The following is a 22,073-nucleotide window of genomic DNA, read 5'->3' as shown; positions in this document are numbered from 1 at the left end:
CATAAAGTTGGCAGGCAGAGTCACTGCAGATCTTATCTCACAGAATAACTTATCACTTGGTGTAAACATCAGACAAACAAGGTTTACACATTAGCGTGGTTTCCACCCAGGTGTCCAACAGTGAGGCTCTACTCTTTGGCCCGTTTTCAGGTACAGGGCCTAGCAAGACAAGACACAATCATTTGTTAATCAGTCAATCCTAAAGTTAAATGAGGAGGCAATCTCTGATCAAATGTACGCTGAAGTGCCTTGATATCTGCACTAAATATCGTCCGCAGTGATTGGAATGTCATGTAAATGTTTGCATTTTTGTTTCTTGTCCTAATTTATTTTTTGTTATGTACCGTTACAAATGGATCTGCTGTTGATAATACATTTATTTATAAGCGCCTTTCTTGACACTCAAGAACAATGATGCATGAAAAATTTCAACCCTGGCTGACAATAAAGTGTAAATAAAAATGTGTTTTCCATTAATGAGCCAATCAGGGCTTGGCATGGCCTGCTCAGTAGCCTGGATCCCAGTACAGGACCTGGTGGCACTTCTGCTGCTTTGTCCCTCTTTCACCATGGACACTTTTCATTTGGGTAGTGGGCAGAAAAAAAAGTATGATGCTGCATATGATGCCATATTAGTTTAAACTAATTTTAAAAATGGAGGGAAAGTTGTGGATTTTTTTTCCTCCAATAAGTGGTGGTTTGACATTGTCAGACCTCACCTACTTCAGTCTCTTGGGTAGCTTGTGCAGTTTCTCTCAGTTAGTACTGTATATGCAACAGAAAATTGTTGGATAAATAACTTGACCTTATTTGCTTCAGTAGCAGTCTCTCTGTCTCTCTCCCCATTTGAGCTTGTCTCTGTGTCAGTCTGTCCTTCAGGTGACACATACTCTTATTACTTTTACGGCCCTGTCTGTCCTGATGTTCACTTTGTATTTAGAGACATGTAGTCTTACATTAAAGGAAGACATGGACATAAAGAAACAAAGAGCATGACAGAGAGCTGATGATTGATGAGACTGAGGAAAAACTGATGCCTGTTGAGTGAACCTTTTCTCCTCACTTGATCCCTTCATTTCCTCATTCCCTGACTGTCTTTCAGTCCAACTGTTCTTTCTCTCCCTCCCTGTGTGACTATCTATCTCTATGTCTCTCTCTGCCCCTATAGCTATGCCCTATCAGCTGTGTGACCCTGGCCTGTCCTGTTCCCCGCTCTGTTTAGAAACAAGCCCCGTCTGACTGGCTGGTGTTGTTTTAAGAGAAGATAGATTTTTCAGTCGCCTCATCCACTGACATCAGACTAGTGACATCATCTCCATCCCTGTCTCTCTTTGTATGCCTATGTCTCTATCTGTCTCTATCTGTCTCTGGATATACAACAAGAATATACCCTCCTTTGACTAGCTGTCTCCTTAAACAGTAAGTCACTCATTCCCTTCTGTTTTGCATTATCCTTTCTCTCCCTGGCTTGTTGTACGCATATTCCTCTCTTTACTCCCTCGGAACAACTAACCCGTGAGCGGCCTTGTTAAAGTGATACTGCAGCACACCACATCCTCCCACTCTGTCTTCCACGGCCAAGCCACCAGTGCCATTCACACATACTGAGAGAGCTGCATGGGCCTTTCACAGAGTGTCAGATTGGCTCTGATAAATGTTGTTTGCTTTGCTTTGTTTTGTTTTCCTACGAGGCAAGGCATGCCTCTCCCTCTGCTCTGCTTTGTTCCACCCTGAATTGTCTACACAACAGTGAATGACATGAGCAGAGAAAGTGCTCTGTAAAGTTGTAATTTTGGAGTGTGAAATGATTTAGATGAAGTGGTTTCAGTCCAAATATAGTTAACTAGTTAAGCATGCAGCAGCTAGCAAACACACTTCATCACATACCTGATTCCTGCTGTTGTATTCTGTGTCTGTATGGAGAACCAGAGTCAGCACTGGTCATTCCTCAGAGAAAAGTCTATACGAAGAGCAACTCAAATCCTATTTTTGCTTGCATATGAAATGACAAACATTATTAAAAAAAAAAAAAATAAGTAAATGATTTAGGCTAATCTTTTGAAACCTGAGCAAATTTGCTGTATTTATTCCAAAAACTCGAAAAAAATCTGAGAAATTTTGAAAAAAAGACACGACGGCTATATTTCTATTTATCAAAATTGTGTCTTTAAATGTCAGATCAGTGATGCTGGATTGATTTTAGATTTCTTGTGCTTAATGCTTGTGAAACGCTGCATTCTGATGCCTTTCACAAGCATTTAAATAGTGGGTGAATGGGAAGGGGCAAAACGGTCATCTTATTTCTATATCGTGATAAATGACTACATATCCGCTGGGATTTTGTTTAGAGTAATATTGTGATATGGCATACGTATTGTCTTTTGCTGGTTGTAAAGGCTGTATTACATTGCAGGAATGTAATTTCCAGAACTTATTAGACTGTTCTAGCTGTTGTGTAACTTGCCTCTATCTGCTTGGTCATCAAATCCACATTACTAATAACTGTTTATCAAAAATCTCTTCTGTGTAAATATCTTATGAGAGGACCATCCCTACATTATCATCACAATATTGAGTTATTTGGTCGATAATATCATATCATCCCCTTATCACCCAGCCCTCACTCCTTGCAGAGAGGTGAAAATGCAGGGTCAGCAACAGAGCAGCACCCATGGAGCTGCTATGCATTTAACGTCTTGCCGAAGGACACTTGAGCAAAGCAGATGCTTGCCGAACAGAGGTTAAAAACCAGGCTGTCCAGTTGAAGGGCGCCTGGTTTTCCCTCTCATTACTACACCCTGCTGCCCCATAATTGTGCAATTATTCTAAGTATAGAAAGATGACGAGTTTTCCATAATAATAACACAGAAAGGAAGCTGTTGTTGATTAGACTGAATCAAAGCAAAACAAAGCAAACTTCTGTCTGGTGGACTACTGACAATAAAAAAATGATCAGTTCTGTATTCATCTAAGTGTGACATCTGTGAGTGCATTGCTTTAAGTGTGTGTATAAGAGAGAAGAAACACAAGCCCGCTTCTTCAACCTCCACTTGTGCATGTACCCAAAACACAGTGACACAAATTGAGGCCATACAGTTATTGCAGTTTTCTGCCTGTAGGTGGGAATGCCTTTCCTGTTCCAATAGGGACAGCGTAGTTAGTTCCCATCTCCTGTGACTGACTGAAAACTCATTTCTTCAAGATGCAACTCACGCCACCCACCATGTTCTCTCACCGAATGATTCCCCTCTCTATGCTCACCTGACTTGAAAATCACTTCCATTTATTTCTTTGGTTCTTATTCAATTTCTTTTCCAAGCAAGCACTCCTGTATGGTTGCTCTGCAGCTGTCACAGGAATCTCACAAAGGCACTGAGCCCTAACATTTATTTTGGGTTTGCTTGTAAGCTTTTTACAAGTTTTTGGCAACATAAGAAACGATACATAAACCATGGCAGCACTGATTCTAAATCAGTCCAAGCAAAAGAGGCAGCTAAATGACTAAAAGGTAAATGTACTTGAGCTTTTTCAGCCCAGAATCTGGACTTGGCCCATATGGGACACCCAAATGGGAGTTAAAACGCCCAAACACTGGCAGAGCTTGAGGGATATAGGACCACAATCCTTCCCTGTAAAAGACTACATTATACACAGCTCGCCTTCCTCTCTCTCTGTCTGTCAGTCAGTAAGATAAAGTGATAGCGTAACATTCCCTGATCACTTGTCACAGCCATACTGAGACAAGACCTACAACCTGCTGAACTAGTTTGGATGGGGAGGAATTTAAAAGTGACTTTAACCCTCCTACTACCTTTGGGGTCAATTTGACATCATTCAGAGTTTAATGTCTCTAAATACATGACTAACTTTGGCGGGGGACAAGTGGAAGTGGGTAAACGAAACTAACATGAGAATATATTTTCAATATCCTGTACAAATTTGGTATACATAGGTGCCTCTCTGCAGTCAATTTGACCCAAGGTTTTTTTTAGTTGTATAAAACATGTAAGAAATGTCAACATTTTACACACAAATAAGTTTTAGTTGCTTTTGATGACACTGAGGAACTATAACATGCCATTTATATTCTCCAAAAAACTTTGCTCTGCTTACAGGCCCTAACCTAATATAACTACACCTGTGGTAGGGAGAGAGCCACTGATAGTTAATGTGACATTTGGGAGTGGAAAACATGATTCCCACAAGAATTTTGACGTGTAAGGGGGAGGTGAGCGGGTGAGGTTATGTTTTATTTAAAGGGATATTTAGGTAGTCAACATGACACATAACGTACCTGACACATTAACTTGGGTAACAACTATTATTAGAGTCATTTTCTGGAGGTTTAAATTACTGGGGTCCAACTGACACCAACTGATGACAAAATGTAGTAAATTAGAGGGTCTCAGGAGGGTTAAATAAATCCATTCTAGGTAGCAAGAGAGCCCTAAAGGTTTGATTATCGATTAACTCTGAAACTTATGTCCCATCCCAGGTTCTTGAGAGGAAAGAGCAGCAGCTCAAGTCGAGAAGCATCACCCCCTCCCTGTACTCATCGATTTGTCTCACATCTACTGAGTTAAGCCAGACAAACCAACCACTTAACACACTTTGTGGCGTGCAACATACACAGATAATGTTGTGAATATTAACCCAATAAGCCCATTTAGCCTGACATTATTACCATAACAATATAAAACTTACGCTCATGCTTAGATAAGCAGTTTCGTGTGCGTAGCTCTCTCTCTCTCTCTCTCTCTTTCAACACCACGGGCACAAAAACATGAACTTCACAGCTTTCCACTGGCCTGAAGTTGACATCCAGCGCTCCTGAACCGTTTTCCCAGTTTCTGTGAGGGTGTTTAGCGTCAACAGAGAGCTTACAATCCAGCCGGAGAGGTGAAGTTTAGCTACTCCTGAAGACCTGTTGCTGACAGCTCCGTAAGTCACACAAACAACATGGCTGACGGTGAGCGCTGCTGGGCTCGAGCTGGGCGCTGTTAACGTCTGGCCCGTGCGCGCTGCTGCCGAGTGGGAGGGGAGGGGAGAGGGAGAGAGAGAGAGAGAGAGACAGACAGACAGAGAGGTTTGTATAGTTCCCACTTATTTACATTTATATACATTTTTTTTAAATTGCAAGTCTAATTTCCTCTGTTGGTCCCTTTACTTATCAGTATATAATTCAGTTCAATTCAAAGAGGATTTATTGGCATGTGAAACAGTCGTGTACACTGCCTGCAAATGTGAAATAAAATAGAATATATCTGTCTATATCTATATTGTGTAAGTATATATTGTGTATATTGTGTGTGTGTGTGTGCGCGCGCGCGCGTGCAGATGCATATATAAAGAGATAAGTTAAAAAAAATGTTAAAAGAAAAAATATAAAAATGTATATTTGTATCACCCTCCAGGCTGCTCCCCAATATCTTTTATTTAAACAAGTATCAATTTTTATTCTATGTATTCTTATAAGTTGAATTATATATTATATAAAAGGCTTTCCATAAGGCTGAACCAAGTCTGACAGTCTCTGCCACGTGGAAATTATACTGAATATTACACATTACAACTATGCATCTATTTATACATATTATATTCTATAGATATTTTGCTGATAAATTTCCTTGTAAATGTCGTCTATGCAAAGGTTCAAAGGTGAAAGTCTATATTTATTTTGTAGATGTACTTAATAACCATAATCTTATTTTTATTACTCTGATATCTATCTAAAGTCTCATATTTAGTAACAGTATCCATAATGTCATCAAAATGACATTATGGATATGTCAACTTGGAATTACAACACGTCAAAATTGATTATCTGTAATTTGAATAGAAGTCAGTGGTAAAAGTTGGCCAGTTGGCCAATGCATCTCATTCAGTCTCACTGCAGAGTGTTTTTGGTCTTGTTGTCACGGCTCGTGCAGCTGCTCGTCCTCCTTCAGCTCGCGCAGCACCTCTGCCATCTCATCGTAACGCCTCGTCATTTCCTTCATTTCGTCGTCCAGGTGTCGCAGGGCGGTGAGGTAGAGCTTGGCAAAGTTCACGCTGGAGCACGGTTCCTCTGTCACCTTTCTGTTTTGAGGACGCGTTTTACAGATACAGATACAGAAGACTTTATTGATCCCCGAAGGACAATTCAGTTTCTACAATCCCCGGATGCGTACCAACCATTCACACATGATAGAGACATACAAAAGGCAACAAGTGACAGGAGTCCATAGGCGGAAATCCCGGGGGGATCAGGGGGAACAAGACCCCTCCATCCATAAAGTCCCCTTAAGTTCTTAAGTTTCCTTAAGAAATACAGCCGTTTCTGAGCTTTTTTAACCAGGGCAGAGATATGTGAAGTCCATGACAGGTTCTCTGTTATGTTGGAACTTGAAACTGCTCACTTGCTCCACCTCAGCTCCATTGATGTAGACAGGGTTGCGTGAACTAGCAAGAAAACCTCCTCAAGTGAAAGCCAGTGAGTCATTTATCACACCACTTGTTCACCAAGCACAAGGCTGTAATATGAAAAGCGATATTTTTCCCCTGCTTGGTCCAAAACCTGCCTCTTTCAGCTCACTGTTTAAGCTAATAGCTAATGATTGTTTCCAAGCTCAAGTGAGTGCAGGACAGTGAGGGAGAGATTTTTAACACTTAAAAACACACTATTTAACATTCGTAATTAGCACCGCTTGCATTGTGCTTTCATTGAATTAAATGACTTACAATATTTCCTTTCGGTTTCACACCCGGTATCGAACCCAGGGTGGATAATTTTTAATTCGAAGAAATTAAAGCAAAATATGGAGTAGATTTCTGATCCCACCGTTTCACTAAACCGCATGAACCACCAACAAGCTAAGTTAAGCAGATAGTTAGCCACGTCTAGAAAGTTGAATAATAGAGATTGAATAATAGTCATTCAGGCGTTCGCAAGCATGTTCGCGAGGTCAGCTACGCCCCCTCGCCGAGACTGGAATATCTGCTGCTGCCACGAGAACCGTCCAACGTTTACAAACCAAGGTCACCAGTTAACATGGAAACCAGTTAATCCGTAACACCTGGCGTCCTCCTCCATCTTCTTTCGAGTCACCCCTCGTTTTTCGCTGATGGTGATCATCTCCACGCACATCACCACTTTGCACGAATTGTACAAGATGAAGTGGCCGAAAACAGTGCAGAGGATGGTGTAGATTCGGCTTGATTCCATCCCTGCGTTGTCCAGCACATTCTGAATGTTGGTCCAACCGTCCAAGGTCACCTACGCTGCAGCGGTGAAGAAAGAGTTGGACTCTCAACTGGGGCAGAGGATCTGGACCGTCTGGGCCGCCAAAAAAGTAAAATCCACCGATTCCGAAGAAGAAGATGAACAACAGCAGCAGACAGAGGGCAGAGAATGCTTTCTTTGAGATGAGGAAGAAACACTTGGTCATATCCCAGAGCACCGGGATGCAGGAAAGGATCCTGAAGAGGCGGGAAGTTCACAGCTCCACAGACAGTTTCTGAGCTGAAAAGGGACAGGTAGCTCACACACAGGATTAAACAAGCATTAAACACATTGGACTTCTTCAGACACTGAAAGCCTTTAGCCCACACTTTTATCGGGAACCCCAAGGTGGGTATCCCGGTGACAAACGCGGCCTCAAACAAAGAATTGGTTCAGATGTTCACGCAGAATCTCATTTGAACGCAAGACAAGAAACACAGCATCGAGGATGATGATTATCACCAGGATGAGGCTGTGGAACCAGGACAACTCGTGGATCCTGATAGTCAGGCCGCTGGCTTTGCTCTGGTCATGCTGGCTCTCTGCTGATCCCCTCCGCTGATCGCGTCGCTCAGAGTTTGGCTGCTGTGCTGTCTGGCTTCCGTCCTGGTCAGCGACAAATTGAACTTTCCTCTCTTTCACCCCTCCTGTTTTTTGCTCCATTTTCAATCCAAGTTCTTCTCTTTTGACCTGGGCAGAGGTGACCCCAGACTACATCATTTCGGGCATTTCACCCCTCCTGCGTCACTTCCTGTTGTAGTGCCAGCAGCGCCATTTTTAAAAGGAACAGCAGTTGTCATCTGAATTCGACTCGTCGGTTAATTTCGAATTGAAAGTTTGGATCATGCTGGATCAAGTCGAAGAATGCCTGGCAGAGGAGGTACGCAAGTACCCGCACCTGTGCGATTCATCCTCCTGGCATTAAAGTGTGTATGCTGTGGCCTGGACAATGGCCGCTTCTGATTGGTTAGCGTGACCTGTCCATGCGTAGCATGCCGCTTCTGATTGGTGAGCTTGACAGGGCATGACGGCGGGATGATAGAGATGGCATGTATGTGTAAAACTGTTGACACAGCAGATCTTGGGTCAGTCAGGAGTGCTGCAAAAAAACACAGTTATTGCGATAACATTGTCTGAAATCGCAATTTCGATCAGAAAATGATAAATCGTTCAGCCCTACTGGGTCCTTACCTGTTTGAAGACTCCTGTTGAAGATCCACTGGAGGGGCTCTGCCAGTTGGGCTTCACAGTCTTTCAGGAGCCAGGATGGTCTTATGTCTGTGAGGGGATGCAAGGACTTAATATGTCTCGTCTGTAGATTGATCAAGACTTCAGAATGATGTTTGGAGAGGAGGTTTCTGGCAGATCCTGGCAGACTGCAAGAGCCTGATTCCTAATGAGCATGTTGAAGGCCTCTTGTCTGTGCAGTAAAACTCATCATCATTGGAGTCTTACCAGAGTCATTGGAGTCCAATGACTCTGGTAAGCGTGGCTTATTTTCTCTTTAAATAATAAGGTCCGCCCACAGTTCTCTGCTCCACTACTTTACTGTGTAAAACACCACAACATTTCGACCATCAGTTTGGTGTTTGTCAGGTCACCAAACTGATGGTTGAGTGTTAAATTAAATTTAATATTATTATTGTTATTTTCCCTTCTCCCTCCCGTTGCCTGACATGTGTTATTATTATGGGAATTTATTTATTCATGTTTCCCCTTATTTTTGTGTTAATAGTATTAGTGACAGTGCTGTAATGTGTAGAGGGCATTTTTATGTGTGTGTGTGATAGTTACGAAACTGAAAATTTCAAAAGATTTTACCTCATAAAAAAGTTACTTGTTATTTTAAATTTCCGTGCAGTTTATTGACTCTAACTGCTGGCCATGTTAACTACATAGCCCACAATGCTTTGCACTGGCATCGCGTCAGATTTCACGACTCTTTCAACCAGCTTGCGGCGTTTGCCGTGTCACGGTTTTGTTTTGAATCGACGAACCTCCTTGCCGTCGTCGGTGGGACGAAATGTTCAACAAGAAACCTCGCAGAAACTTTCGGCAGAGGAGAGGAGAGTCGAGTGAGGAAGAGGGCGGACAGAAGAGCGACGATGGAGAGGGAAACACGGAGGCCTCAGCTGTGATAAACAAGCCGACCAAAGCAGCACAGAGCCGCGGCATTTCCTGCAGCTCCAAGCGGGAAGCGACGCCTCCGGAGTCGGACAGCAGCGATGGGGAGGCCGGCGTGGAGAGGTCCGAGCTGACAGCAGGAAAGACAAAAAGTCAAAACAAAGATGGGGAGAAGAAGAAAGCGAACACGATTCTGAGTTTTTCTGACGACAAAGAAGGCAAGTTTAAGTGTGGCATGGCTGTGTTTTGAATCTTATCCTGACAAAGATAGACGAAGTGTGCAAAATGTCATGAGCAGCGTTTGAAGCAACAATTTGAGCAACTGAGACAGAGCCAGTGTCAGTAATGTAGATCAAACTATTTGTCATTGCATATTGTAGGGCCTGGACGATATGCTTGGGTTTAGATACTATCGCGATATGTATTGTGATTCGATATTACGGTTTCTAGTCAAACCCAATTTGAGCAACTCCAACACTGTTTAGGTCCCAGTCTGCACAAATACACCATTTTAGAAAATAACCCAAGCGTGCTGCATGCAAACACCTGCCTTCTCTCCCCCAAACTGCATGGGATCAGCATGAGGGGTCCAAGTTCTCTGATTACAGATTCTCAAATGTGAATATTTTCTAGTTTCTTTAGTTCTCTGTTACAATAAATTAAATACGTTTGGGTTGTGGACTGCTAGTTGGGACAAAACAAGAAATTTCAGCACATGATCTTGGCCTGGGGGAAAGTATGATCAACGTTTCTCACAATGTTCTGATATTTTATGAGCCAAACCACTAGTCGATTAATTGAGAAAATAATCAACAGATTAGTCAATAATGACAATAATTGTTAGCTGCAGCTGTAGACAGAATACAGTGTAGAGCGCAAAGTGGATGCAAGGATTCTTTGGAGTGGATCATATGCATGCTGGCTAACACTAATGAAATCCTGTGATGTCCACTGACATTCTGGTTCTCTTGTCTCTGACTTAGCTGAGGGACCTGAGTTTAAACTGAGGAAGTCATCTGATAAAGCCGTCGTGTTCCAGTCTAAAAGGAGGAAAGACCCACCTGCCAAGGCCAGCCAGACTGCTGGTAGGTACCTGGATAACATTAGACATACAGACAGGTGACAAGATAAAGGAAAAACCAACATAGAGTGTCTTAGTAAGGCATTGGGCCACCATGAGCTGCCAGAACAGCTTCAGCACACCTTAACATTGTTTCTAAAAGTTGTTAAAACTCCACTGGACGGATAGAGAACCATATTTCTTCCAAATGATATTGCCTCATTTAGTGTTTTAATGATGGTGATGGAGAGAGCTGTGTAATACTTTGGTCTGAACTCTCCCACATGTGTTCAGTTGGGTTGAGCTCTGGTCACTGTGAAGGCCACAGTGTTATGATTTTCATAATTTTCATCCTCATTAAATCATTCAGTGAGCCCTCGTGCCCTGTGGAGGCGGGCGTTGATGTCCTCAGAGAGATCACTCGCAGGTGATTTCACTGATTAGTCCCTTCTCTCTGCTTGGAGGTAGGGTGATCAGTGAAATCACCTGGTGAAGTTTTCGGTTGGAATGAAAACCTGCAGCCTCTCGGCCCTCCATGGCACCAGCTTGACACCCCTGCTTTAAGGGGACAAGTGGACACTAACTATGCCAGGAAAATACTTAGCATAACAGAGGCAGCCGACCCCTTCACTGTCGGGGTCACACGTTCAGACCTATAGTGTTTCTTCTTTGTGGACTCGCCCACCTGTCCAGAATATGATGCAGGATGACTCACCTGACCACATCATTTTTTTCCTCACATCTCTGTAGATCAGTGTCTGTGGTTTTTGCATCACTTTTTTGCATCAAATGTGTATTTGTCTGTGTGATGATGGGCTTTATACAAATGCATTATCTTTTGGAAGAGTGGAGCTCCATCCCTCCAGTCGAGTGCAGAGATGTGGAGAATCAAGAAGCACTGAAGCTGTTCTGGCAGCTTGTGGTGACCCAACACCTGACAAACTAACACTTTATGACGCTTTCTCTTTTAATTTGTCACCTGTCACTTACACACAAGCACACATACACACTTCTTACACATGTAATGACATAGTGCACACACAAAGACCCACATATGTGTCCTGCATATTTTAGGCAGCTCTACAAACACACAACTATGCTCATACATACATACGTTGCAGACAGTTTCTCAAAGTGTTCCTAGCCCCAGGGGAAACTTCCTGCGCTCAAAAAGGGGCTTATGTAAACAGATCAGGCTCTTGTGTTTGTATGCACACACACCCATCTATCTCGTCATCTAATCCCCTTTCTTCTCCTCCAGCCCCAGCAGGTGGAGGTGTCTCACCATCTGCTTCCCCCAGGCAGGATTTTGGCAGCCAAGCTTCGCCACATGATCCCCAACATGATGATGATGACGACGATGATGAAAGTGACAGTGACAAAGGTGGTATCAGGTCTCCTTCATCTAGCTCAAGTTCATCACCAGCCTCCCGCCACTCTACTCCTAAACCAGGTCAGTGTTTGTGAGCGTGTATGTGTGCAAGTGTGACAGGGAGAGAACGTCTATAAGTCAGGCTTATAACTCAAAGGCTCGCATCTGATTTTTATTCAAGGTCACAGGTTTGAAATAGTTGGTGGTAGTGAAAAAAAAACATTAATACCTGCGGAATGCCTGGGGAGTTAGTTCAACTTTGTATTTAATGCCAGACTTATTTCTTTAAAATGGAGCAAGATTAAAATGGGACTCTTTTTACAACATAAAATGGAAGTCTGATTATAGTCACAGCTCAATTTTGGCCCACAGTGTCAATACTGTGGTATTGCTATGGACAGCAGTACACATCCTATTTATCCTGATAAGACCATAAAACACAAATGGTAACCAAGATTAACACCCCCCTCTCAGCTCCTCCACACACACACACACACACACACGAAGTGGAGCAGAGAAGAGACATTGAATCAGGTGAAGTAAGGATAACGTCACTGGAGTGGACAACACCTCCACTACTCCGCTACTGTAAGGTAATAAAAAAAGCAATAAAAGCTTTGTACCACCCACAAAGCAAATTCTGCGGTATAATGTTTAATGTAGAAACTTGGCAGCAACAACACACAAAATAGAAATCGTTACACTTAATAACATTGTGTTCACAACACAAGGTATGGAGGGGGTGCAGACTTACTTGCTGTTTGTTCCAAATGCAGACCGAGGTCCTGAGTTTTAGAAGCTCTGGTTTAAATAATACCTCTTTCAGACTGAACTGAATTCCTGTGGTTCTGAGCAGGTGAATAGGTCTGTGACTCAATATCTTGCAATATCAGGGCAGGATACAGCACAGTGGCCTTCATAGGCAGTGGCACAATGATTTCCTAGAAGATCACATGTTAAATGCGTGATGTTTGTCCATTTTTATGTTTATTCATTCATTTATTTATTTATTTATTTTGCCACAAAGAGAAATTGAATTGACTTGAAACTATTTTAATTGTTTCAGAATGGTAGAGGGCAATGGATGGAGTCAATGCGCTTTTATAGCAATAATATCTCCCTGTAAGTCTCTCCAGCTTTAGTGGCAGCATGGAGTTAGTGTAGGCTAATAGTAGCAGCTCATAGAGCAATTGCATGTTGTAAAACTACAACTACTAAAATATGGAAAACAGAATCAGAGCTATGCTTATTCTTCAGCCATTTTACAACCTCAGTGCGATCTGTTGTGTCAATGTTGTCCTTTTGTTCTCTATTTTTATATAAACTCCGGCTGCAAAACAAATTTCCTCAAGTGGGATAATAAAGAACCAGTACTTGAACCAGTAACCAAGTAAATGACATTATGAAAGTGATAAAAGCACAGCAACTTGTCTGATATAACTAAAATCCATGAATTTAGTTGGTTTATCTGAATAGGGGCTTTGCAGGACAAATCTTCTGTAAACTTGCTGGTGTCAATATTAATAATCCCTCAACTAGAAATCCAGACAAATTCCAGGATTGTGGTCACAGAGAGAGTGAATGTATGTATCTGTTTACTGTTTAAAGAATATATGCAAAAGATTGTCTTTTGCACCTGCATGTACAGCTGTTAATGTGTTTAGAAAGGACCACCACCAGCATTCAACATACATGGTATTGCTCAATGCACATTGCTTATTTTCCTTATCACTCTGGTGTGTTTGGTTTGCATGTACAGTAATTATCCCCAGCGCCAAAGAGATTCAGGCATCCAGGAGGCAGCGCCGCGAGGCACGAGCCCAGAAAGAGTTCATTCCCCTGGGTAGAGACGGCCAGACCTCCCCTGGTAGCACACCAAGCCGCAGCAGCAGGGAAGACGATGAAGACAGAGATGACGATGACGAGCCAGATGATCACGAGAGGAGGATTGAGTTTGCCCCGCGGTCCAAAAGCATCAAGGAGAGAATTGCAGAGAAACTCGGTATGAGAGAGGAGGAAGGGAAAGAAAGAGTTGAGAGGGAAGGAGAGGAATAATATTAATGATGATGATAATAAATACTCAGAAAGCAAAATAACAACAGAAAGTTGTAGACAAAGGCCAAGAGCAATTCAAAATTCAGGTAAAATCAATATTAGGTTAAAACACAGTACAGAGAAAACAAAAGAATGTTGAAAGATAATGACAATAAAAGAGATAAAAGGCAGTAGAGTGCTTGTTTTTACCCACTGTAGAGCATGTGTGTTTTTATGTCTTAATTATGTGCGTATGCTACTTGTGTGTGTCTTCCAGGAGCCAGTGATGGCAGTGCCTCTGACTCCTCAGAGAGGGAGGAGCAGGAGTTATGGGAGGAGACACAAATCAAGAAGGGAGTCAAGAGACGACCAGGAGGACAGGTGGGAGAGTCCATTCAGCATCTTTTTCTGTCTCACTAATTCTCTTCAATTCTTTTGTATTCCATGTTTTATATTTATGCTGTGTATATTCATGCATTAAAATAATGATGTTTTTTTTTTTTTTTTTTTTGAGTCATTCACTTATTTATTCATTTATTTATTTTTGCTGTGGTCTGTACCAAGCAGACATGTTTTCTTACATCTGGAAAATGCTATTTGTAGGCCAGGGAGTCTCTGTAGCACCATAATTCTTTATTTACAATGTTTTGTTCATCAAAAAATCACAGCTCCTGCAGTTTGGATATTGTGCTTTACCTTATTGCAATATTTTCATTAATTGTTGAGCTCTAGTCTGTGTGACATTGTCTTTCTGTTTGCATGGATACATTAATACAATTCCTGTCCCCTGTATTGCAGCATTGACCATTCATACGTCTTTCCTCCCTTATTCCCTCCGTCCTTCCTTCCATGTCTTCTTTCCCCCCCAGAGTCCTTCTGGCAGTGAGTCCAGCAGCCACAGTAGCAGCAGCAGCAGCAGAATAAACAGGAGGAGGCAGAAGAAGAGCTCGGCGGGCGCAAACATCCCAGAAACTCTGCCGCATGTCTCTGTCTCAATGGTGAAGAGGAGGATCTCTGGAAAGTTTGTATTCCCTTTGCTTGCTGTAATATGACAGATGTGACATAAAAGCGATAACACAGCGGAGCATTCTATTTTTCATCTTATGTCGACCTACGTCTTTGTTTATATTAGACTCAGAGTACCACATACAAAATACAACTGATAATCTCAAATGAAAATAAACAGGCTGCAATGTATTCACTTGTATACTTCCCTTTTCTTCGTCAGACTGGACTCTCTGAAGGAGGTGCACAGAGCTCGGCAGGCGGAGCTGAGGAGGATGGAGGGGGACATAGAGAGCGCCCGGACCTCCTTGGAGAACCTGGAGGAAAGCTCTTCAGAGAAGCAGCTGATGTTTTACAGAGCCATGACCCTGTACGTCCACAACCTGGTGGAGTGTCTACGGGAAAAGGTCAGAATGTATCAGAATACAGAGCGTCCTGGTGGCTGTGTTAGCTGAAGTGCATTTCTTTCACTTGCAGTGTTTTAGGTTTGAATCTAGCCAGTTACCTCTGTTCTGTGTCATTCCAAATATTAATGAAAAAGAGATGAATAGAGGGGGAGCTGGAAGAGGATAAATTCTCCCCTTCTGAGAACTTGTAGATTCCTAATTCTTCGGAAGATACCATAATGGATGATAATTTTTTGACTGCCTTTAGATTGTGGAGATCAATTCATTAGAACTGGAGCTGCACACTCTGCTGTCTGACCAGATGGGGGCGCTGTTGAATCACAGACGGCTAACCGTCAGGGAGAAGGCTGCCCACCTGCAGCAGCTCAGCTGTGAGTCGCATCTATTTGACTCTCTTTGCCTTGACTCTTTTCTTGCTTTTACGTCTAGTCTGAACTGTGTTTCTTGTAATCATAGACCAGATTAGAGTACTGTTCATCTTTTGGCTTCCCACAAGACAGGAAGAGCTGTAGCTTTTTATTAATCTGAGTCCTTCTAGGAGAGACCAATTTTTTTTTTTTTTTTTTTTTGGATTAAATAACAGGATTCTATGATGTCATGCAATTTTGAGAGGTGTTTCCCAGGCAGAGAGAGTCATGAAATTTGATAAATTCTCGGGGGAAGTCGCAGAACATCAGATCATTTTACAAATTGGACATTTACTCAGAAAACGAAACAGCTCTAAGCTCAGTCATTAAAGACTGGTGTGGATCCCAGACTGTTCTGCCCTTTGCAATCTTTCTGTATAACCACATTAACAGAACATTTTTTGGTTAAGGAAGTAGTTATGAAAAGTCTTTGAAAAGTGATGAGATTATACACATTGGTGGCTGCAAGGTGAAATGGTTTATAAAAAGCAATATTTACATTAAGTGGATTAAGATTTTGTTTTTACTTGTGCAGACAGCACCAATGAGCCGAGTGCAGACTCTAGCAATGGGATCCAGAGTCAAAGGTAAGAGAATTTTAATCAGTATTTTCTCTCAAGTCAGGAATGAGCATTCTGATTTCTTTTCTTACATATTGTTTCAGAGCACTCTTCTAAAGTGCAAATTCTTGATTTTTTTTCCCATTTGTTTTTATCTCTGCCACATTGAGGCTGTAATCCCAAATACACTAAAATCTGTCAGCTCCATTTGGGAGCTTTTAATGGCAGGGGTGTGTTTTGTTTCTAATGCACAAATGTGCTTTTGCTTATTCATCAGAGCATCCGATTATCCAAATGTGTCATACTTATTCCAGAGAAACAGAATAAGCTGTTCTTGTTTTGGCACAAAACTCATTTTGATTAAATGTCCAAGCGGTCCCAGAGCTCCACTTGGTTACAAACTCAGATAGGCTTGACTGAACAAACTACCTGAGACTGGTTGTCTGTTGTACAGACACTGTGCATTTATTGTATACACTTGCACAAGCTCCCATAAAATTGGTTTTGGGGAATATGAACAAATCTTTTGTGGGAACAGAAAAAAAAACAGAAAAGTTGAATTCTTCCTTCCTAGTTAACTTCCATAGCTCCTTAGTTCTGATGAGGCTCTAATGACCCAAAATTTTTATTTATTTTTTAAAAAATACTTCAGGTGTTAAAAGTCTTCTTGATTTGCTCCAAAACATTGATGTACAGGATTTTTCTTGTTTTCTTCATGTTCCAGTGAGGCAGGTACAGGGGATGAAGATGAGGAAGACTGTAGTGATGTACCTGAGGACACACAACCTTCAGCGGACGAGGAAGAGCAGCTGCAGAGGAAGAAGGGTGAGGGAGAGGATTAATCTACACAGCTCTCTATCCACTCAACTGTAAACTTTAGCCTGTTAATTAAAGTCCATTAGCCAGGAATTATTTTTAAGGGTAAAAATTTTATTTATTTTTATAAATATTTGATGGTACAAACTTTACATGTGTGATACACTAAAATCTGTACAAGCTGTAATGTCCAATTAAGTATTCCAGGCCAAGTGGTTAAGTCATCCTACTTGACCACTGCTTCTGTTTACTGTCTCCTCCCGCAGCTGGCATCCTTTCGAGGTCACAGGATGTGTTTTCCGACGTCCAGGAGGAGTTCAGCGAAGTTAAGAAGATTCTGTCCCGCTTCGAGGAATGGCGAGCAGCCCACTCCGAATCTTACCACAGTGCCTACATCTCTCTGTGTCTGCCCAAGTTACTGAACCCTATCATAAGGCATCAGCTGCTCGCATGGAACCCTCTGAAGGTGGTTAACACATGTGGGGAGACACACACACACACACACACACACACACACACACGCATGCACACACACAGACTCACACAAACACACAGACTCCCCAGTGCCATCATAGCTGATCATAATGTTAACATAACAAATTTTGTTTCTTGTGTGTGTTGGTATTTATATATGTTTGTATGTATGTGTGTGTGTGTGTGTGTGTGTGTGTGTGTGTGTGTGTGTGTGTGTGTGTGTGTGTGTGTGTGTGTGTGTGTGTGTGTGTTTTCCAGGATTCCAATGGGGACTTTGAAGCCCTCCCATGGTACACAGCAGTGGAGACCTTCTGTCACGGCCAAGGCCACGAAGAGCTAGAGCACACAGACAGACAGACGCTGCGTAACGTCATAGAAAAGACACTTCTGTCTAAAATGACAGGTACTGCAGACTCACACACAAATGCACACTCTTGCACACTCTGTCCCACTTTGCCCCACATTGTTACACACAGAATCATATGTGCATAGTTAGTTTTAAGGTATTAGTTTTGCATTTCCTAATGAACACCTGGTTAACTAACTATAGGAGTCTGAAAATTGCATATTTCTTTATTTTTTCTTTTCTTGTATTTCATATCAATAATAATAACAATGGTGGTAGTAGTAAGCTTAATTTATGTGAAACATAAATTGCGGCTCAAAGTGCTTGAAAAGAAAAGGGGTATTAAAAACAAAAAAACAGATATTTAAAATAGGAAATATTAAGACAGTAACAAAAAGGAATTCATTTCTAGAGAGTGAAAAAGAGGTAAAGACAGAAAGATAGAAGATAGTATACTAGTAGTAAAAACAATAGACATGAACAGTAGGACCAAATTCAGGATAAACACCACATTATAAAAAAGCAAGACCACAAAATAAGTTTTTAGCCGCTTCTTAAAATCATCAGCAGAGGTCGCCTGTCTAATATGTGGTGGGAGTGTGCTCCATGTCCCGTTAAGCGACCTTTGTGTACGGTTTGAAACACGCTCCAACAAGCAATCTTAAAGATATGAGGGTGGTAGGCCATTTAGGACTTTACAAACAGGTAAAATAATTTTAAAGTCTGTCCCCAGCGCTACAACAGACTTTGACTCATTCCCTCTCCTTCCCTGCTTCCCTCCTTCCCTCCTTCCCTCCTTCTCGCTCTGTCTGTCTTTAGCCTTTGTGGAGTTGGTGTGGGACCCTCTGTCCCGTCATCAGTCAGCCTGTTTATCTGATGTTTGTCACAGACTGAGAGAGGACTACTCCGTCTTCCAAGGAGAGCAGACCAAGCCCGTCAAGGTAAAGCATGGGACACTTTATCACTGAAGGCCTCCCTCTTGAATCTGTACTGCATTGCCACATTGCCACACATTTTCTCTATTTTTTTTAATCACTGCTATGTAATGATAATAGCAAATAGATATTATTCCATGTAGCTAAACCAAATGTTTGCTTACTGACTTTTAAACGGCATATGGGGTATTTTAAAATTGACAAATTTGGCACTGGAACATGTTCGGTGGAATTAAAGAAGGAAAAGTATGAGATGACGGCTTTATGAGAATGTTCAAAATACCTAATAAAAGTTAATAATGAGACACAGAAAAAATACTACAGCATATGTACAAAATGACAATATATCAGAAATGTGTTTATGATGTAAATAATGGAAAACATGTAAAAACAGCAATATACAATATGTGATATATAAGAAATGAGACGTCTATAGTGGCCTTAGTCGGTGATAAATGGGAGATCATAATTCAGCAAGTGGTATTTATTTATGCAGTTGTGTGTCCTGTGAATATGTTGGTGTTCACAGCGTGTGTTTGTGCCCCGTGCAGGCGTTTGTGGAGGCCGTGGTCGCCCGGCTGAGGAGCTGCGTGGACGAAGATGTCTTTATCCCTCTCTACCCGAAAAAGTAGGTCTCATGTCCTTGAGCTCTGTTTTTCAGTGTCTTGTCTAAGGTCATTTTCAACCAGTCTGACACTGTTGTCCCTTTTTTTTTTTTTTTAATCCAGGTTTCTTGAAGACAAATCGTCTCCTCAGTGTCGCTTCAGAGACAAACAGTTCTGGATGGCTGTAAAGGTACAACTCACTAAAAAAAGTATAATTTATTTGTTTAATCACCTTGGACCCTTTTTATTTTTTCATCTTGACAACTCAGTGAATTTTGAAGGCTGCTGTTTTTCTACATAAGCTTGTCTTGTGTTCATCTAGCTGTTAGGTAACATGGGGAAGTGGGATCTGCTGCTCCCCGAGTCTGAACTGAAGGAGCTGATGTTGGACAAACTGCTGAACCGATATCTGATGATCACTCTGCTGAACCAGACGCAGACCAGCAACACTCTTGCTACATGCAAAAAGGTAGCGATTCTTAATTTGTCATTTGATGTGTTTATGTGTCTGGTTGCATTTATGAAGTTTTGATTTTTGTCTCGGTCTGTCTACATGTTTGGATGTTTGTGGTGTTTTTTTTTTTCTTTCCTAAACCCACCACCTGTCTCTCTCTCTCTCTCTCTCTCTCTCTCTCTCTCTCTCTCTCTCTCTCTCTCTCTCTCTCTCCCTCCCCCCTCTCTCTCTCTCCACAGATAGCAGATTGTCTGCCGGCCTCTTGGTTTACAGGAGTGAGTGAGTGTTTGCCTCAGCTCCAGTCTTTCAGGAAGCATCTGGTTCAGACAGCTCATTCCATCTGCAAACAACAGCCCCCTGAAGACCCTAATACCAGGTAATACACACACCTGTTGACAGTGTAATCATAAACCTAAATGTTTTGACTCATGTTTTTTTTTCAGTGTGTCCTGTTTTTTTTCTTAGATTTTTGTGCTCTATCTCTTATTAACCATGGCAAAGAGTTTTTTTTTTTTTTTATACGATGTGTCACAATGTGTGGATTAAACAAAAGTTTGAATGAGCATAAAACAAGCAACTTCACAGTTGACATGAGAATCCCTGTTTCCTCTTCCTAAGACATCAGGGTCACAGGCAGCCCGAGAGTTTGGATTTATTCATGTTGTAGAATAAGATGCTGTGACACGCGGAGCCCCCCAGTTTTTAATTATTGAAAAACAAAGCATCTCTCTATGCGTGTCCTGCTTCAACATGCTGTTTCATCAGATATACAAAATATTTGAGAAGCAAGACACAATCATTGTGCTATTTCTTTGTAATTTTAACCAAAAAAAAAAGATATATGTCCTTCTTACCCACCACCATCAGACTGTACAGCTCTGCCCTGGCCTGATAAACCCCGCTGTTCTTCTATTTATTGTGATACTGTCTTTGGATTATCTATCTAAAAATGGCTGTTCTTAAAACATGTTTCCAGTGCAATAATCCGTATTGCTATCCAACACATCACTGTAATAATTCCTAAACTTGGGGCTTTTGTGTCCCTGTCCAGGTCTGCGGTGGTGGAAGTTCTCCAGGTTTTGAGTCGAATACGATCCTTCGACTCAGTCATGGCTGTAGCAGAGAAATATCGTTATCAAGATGTCATCTACTCTCACCAGCTACTGAACCAGGATGGAGTATAAACTACAAAGACAGTGAATTCAGTGTCCACTTTTTTTAATCTTTCTATTGGATCTGACCTGTGAACAAGAAGCACGTTAACGTCCAGTATCTCCAGCTTTTCAGCTGCATCACGAGGAGGCGGCGAAGAGATGGCCTGGCCAATTAGCAATAAGGAGTTTTGTCAACTGTGATGTCAGTCCTGTTTGTTCATTGTAAACAATTTGCTGCTTGTTGTACAGGAGGTAAATATTTTTTCATGAATAAATATTTGAATTTTAGCAACCTCGCTATTTAATTCATTTCTTAGCAGGTATGGCATGTTCCCTTTCGAGGGCTTTTAGGTGTTGCACCGACCGTCTCCATGGGAACAGAAAACAAACATTACCTGCGGCGGCACAGCTCAGGTGGGAGAGCAGGTCGTCTGGTAATTGGAGGGTTGCTGGTTCGATCCCCAGCTCCTCCAGAGAGTGTGTTGATGTGTCCTTGAGCAAGACACTGAACCCCCACCAGCTCCTGGCGGGCAGCTTGCATGGCCGCCTCTGTTATTATAGTTTTGTATTTATGGCAGATTGATAAGGGGAAACTTATAGTTACTTGGTTAAGAAGGAGTGCTTCTGCTCCCTCTCACACTCAGCCACACATGACCCACTACCCTATTCTGAAAAAGCTACTCTCATAACAAGTGGCAAGAAAATTTCACCATCCATCCATCCATCCATTGTCCAAACCACTTATCCTCACAAGGGTTGTGGGGGAAAATTTCACCATTTTTCTTTAAACAGTATCAGTTGCATGACAAAACACACCACATAACACACACAAACAGGACACTACCGTTGAATTTAGATATAATTTCTTTGCTTTTTCTATTGCTGTTTACATGGATTGTATGTATTTGTATGGGCTTTTCCTCCATTACATAATTCTACAAAATTAAATTGTTTTATACATACTAAAAAAAAGTCTTAATTAATGAGCTTGATTACTTCAGCTTATCAGTAATTGATCTTCAAGTGAGTCCTAATTCCAGGAAACTGCAGTAAGAGATG

General features: G+C 41.7%; 2 protein-coding genes across 2 annotated transcripts in view; one reads left to right on the top strand and one right to left on the bottom strand.

Moving 5' to 3' along the window:
- The window catches only part of itsn2b (intersectin 2b), a 52,335-nt gene extending 47,352 nt beyond the window's left edge, over positions 1-4,983 (bottom strand). The window contains exon 1 of the mRNA XM_030047176.1: positions 4,705-4,983. The gene's annotated coding sequence lies outside the window, so the exon portion shown is untranslated. The remainder of the gene's footprint in view (positions 1-4,704) is intronic.
- A 4,220-nt stretch (positions 4,984-9,203) lies between these two features.
- On the top strand, positions 9,204-21,306 carry gcfc2 (GC-rich sequence DNA-binding factor 2). The gene is made up of 18 exons (XM_030080528.1): positions 9,204-9,603; positions 10,369-10,470; positions 11,707-11,898; positions 13,577-13,819; positions 14,129-14,232; positions 14,721-14,872; positions 15,080-15,263; positions 15,511-15,634; positions 16,206-16,257; positions 16,955-17,055; positions 17,313-17,512; positions 17,779-17,923; positions 18,686-18,807; positions 19,353-19,429; positions 19,530-19,596; positions 19,729-19,875; positions 20,100-20,236; positions 20,912-21,306. The coding sequence occupies exons 1-18, from the start codon at positions 9,285-9,287 to the stop codon at positions 21,042-21,044; spliced, it is 2,601 nt and encodes an 866-aa protein (XP_029936388.1). The 5' UTR covers positions 9,204-9,284; the 3' UTR covers positions 21,045-21,306.
- The last annotated feature ends 767 nt before the right edge of the window (positions 21,307-22,073 follow it).

Source organism: Myripristis murdjan, chromosome 3 (genome assembly GCF_902150065.1).
Source record: "Myripristis murdjan chromosome 3, fMyrMur1.1, whole genome shotgun sequence".
NCBI classification, from domain to species: domain Eukaryota; kingdom Metazoa; phylum Chordata; class Actinopteri; order Holocentriformes; family Holocentridae; genus Myripristis; species Myripristis murdjan.
This window is presented reverse-complemented; position numbering and strand designations above follow the sequence as displayed.

Bases quoted from the DNA above. Each gene is read 5' to 3' on its own strand.
- gcfc2 (XM_030080528.1), top strand. From the start codon at position 9,285: ATGTTCAACAAGAAACCTCGCAGAAACTTTCGGCAGAGGAGAGGAGAG. The intron at 14,873-15,079 runs GTTTGTATTCCC...TTTCTTCGTCAG, and splicing joins AAGAGGAGGATCTCTGGAAA to ACTGGACTCTCTGAAGGAGG. The intron at 17,924-18,685 runs GTACTGCAGACT...GTCTGTCTTTAG, and splicing joins ACTTCTGTCTAAAATGACAG to CCTTTGTGGAGTTGGTGTGG.